Genomic DNA, 6000 nt, shown 5'->3' with positions numbered 1-6000 from the left:
TGCACACACAGATATCCCCCTAAAATAGCTAAAACTAAAAACAAACTAAAAACTACTTCCAAGAACATTCAGCTTTGATATTAATGCGTTTTTTAGGTTCATTGAGAACATGGTTGTTGTTCAATAATAAAATTATTCCTCAAAAATACAACTTGCCTAATAATTCTGCACTCCCTGTAGAGCTCTACTTCAGTTCAGGAGATGAGGATTGAACTGAGGAGGAAGATTTTTTTTTTTTAACCTGGTCTCATTATCTCTTTCTTTCACATCATTACTTCCTTGGATAAAGGGGACCCCTTCTTAAATCATAAACATAGGTATGATCCTTCATATCTTGAGTTTGAAGGTGCTAAGTATCTGACCAGTCTCTAGCCACATAAATAAAAAGCAATTTAGTGGAAGGAATTTAAATCACAGATTAATTCTGAAGTTCATGAGAATGCATCATTTTGTTGGAAGATGTTATCACACACTACTCAATTTATACTACATAGCCAAAAGTGTTTGCTCATCTGCCTAAAATTGTCCCAGAGGTCTTGGTATGCTCAACCATTAAGTGTCCGTTTCACTGGAACTAAGAAGCTGAGCCTAACTCTTGAAGAAACAAACTCACACAACACCCTCTATCTAACTTTACATTTGGCACAGTGTAGTTAGACAAGTCCTGTTCTCCTGACAAGTACAGAACCTCAATTGGCTCATCAATCAAAAGGCTCATCAATCGCCAAATGATTCTAACTCCCGAGAACACGTCTCCACTGCTCGTCTCCAGTGGCAGCATGCATTACAGCACTGCATCTGATGCTTTGCATTGTGCTTGGTGATGTAAAGCATCAGATGCAGCTGCTCAGCCACTGGAAGCAATTCCATGAAGCTCTCTTCACAGTGATGTTGAGCTAATCTGAAGGCCACATGAAGTTTGCAGTCTGTACTGATTAACTCTGCAGAAAGTTGGTGCCCTCTGCACACTATGCACCTCAGCATCCGCCGACCCCACTCTGTGATTTTAACTGACCTACCACTTTGTGGCTGATGTGCTTTTGTTCTCAATCGCTTCCACTTTGTTATAATACTGCTAACAGCTGATTGTGTTATATTTAGTAGTGAATACCACGTTGGAATTCACAGAGCATGTAATTCAATCATGTTTGTAGAAGCGGTCTGCATGCCTGGGTGCTTAACTCTTTACACCTGTGGCTATGGAAGTGATCAAAACACCTGATTTTAATAGTTTTAATTGATAAGTGAATAATTTTGCCAGTATAGAGTATATGTACAAGACGATAACTTATTTTTTCCTATTTAAAATCCTCAAAAAAGCTACTGAATGTACCTTCAAAGCAAACTGCCCTCTTTCCAGGCAAAAATAACTGCAGTGTGATGAAACTGTTTAACAATAAATAATTAATTTCCAAAATCTTAGCTGGTTTGTTCCTTTAACTGACTGTTGCCTTTCCTTGAAGGGCACAATGGTGCAAACCGCTCAGTCAAAGCATATCACGATAAAAGTTTTCCAGCAGCAAAGGTGAGAGTATGCCGCTATCCTTTCTTCAACAGACCTTGTTTTGCGATCAAAGGCATTTCTGATGTTACCAGTGCAATTGATGGCATGACTCTTCTGATTGCTGTATCCTTTCAAGCCTCCCTCATTGAAACAATGATAGCCTCACTCAAACTAGAGGGTTATTGACATTGACAGGACTTGAACTTGATTGTAGTGTGTTATAATATAAGAAGCGATGATGGCAATTCATAGACTGAACGTGTGTATGTATTTATGCACAAGTGGCTGCGAGAGAGACAGAGAAGATGCAGACTGAGTGAGAATGGTTGTGTGCCACAAAACATCTGTTTTGTCTGCAGCATTCCTCCTTCGTTTGCCCTTTGAAAGGAAAACCAGCAATTTGTTGCAAATGAGATAAGTCAATGTGATCCTTGCTAGCATCTGGAAGCAGGAAAACAAAGTTGTGGAGCGGAACAAAACTTTGTTTCTTTATCCATTTCAAAAGTAGGAAAATATTTGCAACCAACTGTTACACAAAGATGGTGTTCGCGGTTTCTTTTTCAAAACTTCAATATATGAGTCCAACTACTGAGAGATGGTTATGGAATATTTCTACATTTGCCTCAGACATGCAGTAGATATGATGCTTTTGTGGTCAAGCAAATAAATAACAATAACTGGACCCTCTCTCACAATCAAAAGTGAGGCAAATATTGGTGTTAAAATTGGATCTGACTCTTATTTTATGAGAAAACCTTCAGGTTCATACCATGTTTTTGCTCACGAGAGGGCAAAACAACACAGTGATGCAGTTATTTCAATACTAACATCTACCAAAAGGTTTACTACCAACTAAGAATGTCCATTTTGAGCCAAAAGTACTGGATAGACAGATATTCGCTGGAAAATATTTAACTACTCTTTGAAAATCAATCACCCCACTAGACTCTCAAATGAATGTATAGTTGTGGTAAACCTGCTACATGACATGCTAGGAAGGAAGGAAGTGTGATTCTCTGTCAGGGCCAGAAATTTCATTTGAAAATTCAATTTTAAGGGACATAACCAAAGCTTCATTTGCATTTTACCTAAATAGGGTCATGTTTTCTTGAAGAGATTCATCTTCTTTTGACTGCTCTGCTCCGTTTAGAGGTCATAGTGGAGTTTAGAGGCAACCTGTTTATAGCAGGTCTCACTATCATCCTATAAACCTTGCCCTTCACTCTTGCTGCTGTGCTTCTGTCACAAATCACCCCTGATACTTGTCTCCACCCATTCCACCCTGTCTGCACTCTCTTTGAATAGTTGGAACCACATATTTAAATTCATCTACTTTTACTAGTCCTCGCAGCCTGTTAGACCTGTCCTCCTCTCATTTCCACATGTATTCTCTCTTGCTTCTATTCTCTCCAGTTCATACCTCCATCGTTCCAGGCTCACTTTCACATGCTCCCAGCTCTCACTACAGCTCACAACATCATCTGAATCATAGTCCACGAGAGCCCTTCCAGGCCTTTCTGTCAACCTGTCCATCATCATTTCCATCATTTTTTATTTATTTATTTATTTATTTTTTGCTCTCTTGGCTCTTCGCACTTTTCTCCTTCTCCCTCTCCCTTATCTTTCCTGCTTGGTTTCTCATGTCTTTTGCATAGTCTCGCTTATTCTCTAACTCTCAAAGAGTTTCTCAGTCTTGTTCTCGAAAACCTAAAGAATTATGGATTTGATCAACTGGTCCCGGAACGGAATTGACACCTTCCTGGGCTTGGGAGAGCCCGATTGTCCTGCGGAGACGTTTGCTGCCGGACACGCATTGGTCAGTTGCGTTGTGTGTCTGCCGACACTCTCGATGGAGGACATTGAACGACATCTACCAATCTTTTTTCTCCTCATCTTTCCTCATGTTGTGCATTTTCCATTGTTATACCTCTCTGACCTGTCTTCCCCATGTGATGTTTGTGTAATGTATGCATGGTAAGATGGCGCTGGCACGGCTGGCAGCCTTAACCCAATTTCGCTCGGGATGAATAAAGTATTATCAGTCTATCAGTCACTGCAAACAAGAAGATTCTCAGGGCAGATCGTGATGTAAACCCAGCCTGTGGCTGTGGTTCATCAACTGCATCCCTCTGTAGTTACTACAGCTCTGTTTGCTCATAGAGATTAAATCAGTTAACATTCTAGATACAACCGGTAAACAACAATGCAAATTTGTATTCAAGTTACAATCAATTTTTCACCAAAATGCTATGAAATGTACTTAATGACACTTCTAAGCTGTACTGAAAGTCACCCTTTGGCATAGCTACAGTATGTGTGATTAATAAAGCTAATCACTAATTTCCACATTTGGCCAACTGAAGTGTATGTCCATTGCAGTAAGTTTCAACAAAGTTCAAATAAAGCAAGTTTCTTTTACTTTATTAAATTAAGTAATTACTTAAGATTATTACTCTGTGGTCACGTAAAATAATGAAAACTAACAGGGTTTGTGTCCGCTTCCTGGACGCTTTCCTTTCTTTTTGGAGACACAAAATGAAACGAAACATGCACACAGACTGACATATTAACCAAGGTAAGAATGGATGTGCGCAGGCGAGGGAGACTCAGGTGTATCGGTGGCGGGATACTTACAATAACAGGTTCCTCGAAGGGGGTTACCAAGGTAACGGTTCTCTGAGTCACATCTGCAACAACACAGAAAAAGAGACCGGTACAAAGAAAAGACAGTGAGACAAAGAATAATAGCATCTGCATTCAACGCAGCTTGAGTTTGCATGAAGTTTTTGTCTTAAAGTGTGTGTGTGTGTGTGTGTGTGTGTCTCTCGTCTTCTGCCAGCTTTTTGTGAGGCCAATTCCCCCGATAATTCTCTCTAATCAGCTGCGTGCTCTCTATTTCCCAGAGCCTCACAGACTCACGCATACAAGCAGGCATGCATAATTACCAAAAATAAAACCTCAAACTATAACACTGATGAGAGAGACAGTTTCTTCAAAAGTCTTCAATGTCTCCACATCCTAAAGAATTTCATGCACATGCACGAGAAACAGTGGGTCACCAGGTTAGATTTCTGAACAAACTGAACAAATGTGGCAGATTTGTATGCAAATAGAGGCCCAGCTCAATCCAAGTCCAAAGGAAACTGCTCAAGGTGTCCTTTTGGCTTCACTTCCATGATATAAAAAAAAGCTGTTTTGGCAACCTTAACAGTAAATCAGACACAAAGCCACAAACAGGGCACAAACTGTGCCTCCCTCATAAGCCGAAGAGCTAAACAGAGGCTCTTACCACATTTGACAAATCTGCACTATTAGATGCCCTGGGATGAGAACACACTGGAAATCCATACAAAAACACATCACTTGACAAAAGACAACGTTGAAAGCAACTGCTGCACTCAGATCCATAGCTGGGACAATAGCATAGCTGTTCTCGATCACGCTTTAGAGTAACACGTCAGCTCAAACAACTGTTCAGCTTTGGCTGGTGTGGAAAACTTTGGAACAACCCTTGTTTATCTTTTGTGTTTTTGTATTTAACGATTACCTGGATAAGACAGGATGTTAACTGGTCAGACAGACTGGCCAGCTACAGCCTGTAAAGTGGAATCAGTTCAGCATTACCCATTATAGAGAAAAAGAATGCTTCTGGATAAGAAAGTAAAACGTCCAGGTCAGTCAGAGTGGTTTGCGACAGGTAGCTCAAGTACATCACACTATACACATAGCACATATTATCATTTTTACGGATATAAATAAAAATTATTTGAGCATCACTCAGAGAAGGTGCCCTTGGACCAATAAACTTTCACAGACAGAATGATAGCAAGTTGTGGTAATTATGGCAAATGTAAATTCTGCTACAATGGTTGTGACGGATTAGTAATGACAGATTAATCTATCAAAAACTGACCAGAGGATGAACTTCTTCAATTATAATAAATATAAAATTCACAAGACTTGTAGAAGAGCTCAGACAAAACATTAGGCAAGCAACAGACACTGACAGTGTTTTGCTATCTTTCAAGACTGATATTGAAGTAGACAGACTTTTAAAAGCACATTGCTTTATGGTAAATACTACCTCTTTCAAATGTGACTCAAAGGTTCGATCTGTACTCTTCTAGGTCACTCAGATTGAAATTTCTGTCTTGGATTGTCTGGGCTGACTCTAATCAAGGTCCCTGAGTGGAAAGCAAAGAAGGAAACATATTCATCATATTTTTGACAATGGCAAGAGACAAACACCCTGACATTTCACTTTTCAGACAACAGCCGCTGTCATTGTGGACGTATTTTCCAAAAAGCATTGTGACACAATAAATTGTTTATCAGGGTCTGTGTTTCACTTTTTATCTGGACTTCATTTGACATTTAGGCGGATTCACTGTGACCAAAAAGACTTTTAACATCTTTTTAAAATGCATGCATCATCTGTTGATGGGCGGTAATTGGCTGTTGCTGACATCTGTGACCTTTAGGTCCACAAAAACTCC

General features: G+C 39.7%; 1 protein-coding gene across 4 annotated transcripts in view; it reads right to left on the bottom strand.

Moving 5' to 3' along the window:
• atrnl1a (attractin-like 1a) overlaps positions 1-6000 on the bottom strand; it is a 312323-nt gene that overhangs the window by 171966 nt on the left and 134357 nt on the right. For all 4 annotated transcript variants that reach the window (XM_005935431.3, XM_005935428.3, XM_005935430.3 and 1 more), the window contains one exon: positions 4139-4191. In XM_005935431.3, the coding sequence (XP_005935493.1) occupies positions 4139-4191 (53 nt within the window). The remainder of the gene's footprint in view (positions 1-4138; positions 4192-6000) is intronic.

This window comes from Haplochromis burtoni, unplaced genomic scaffold (genome assembly GCF_018398535.1).
Source record: "Haplochromis burtoni strain Fernald_Lab_line unplaced genomic scaffold, NCSU_Asbu1 Contig_106, whole genome shotgun sequence".
Taxonomy (NCBI): domain Eukaryota; kingdom Metazoa; phylum Chordata; class Actinopteri; order Cichliformes; family Cichlidae; genus Haplochromis; species Haplochromis burtoni.
The sequence above is the reverse complement of the archived record's forward strand: the minus strand, read 5'-3'. Positions and strand labels throughout refer to the sequence as shown.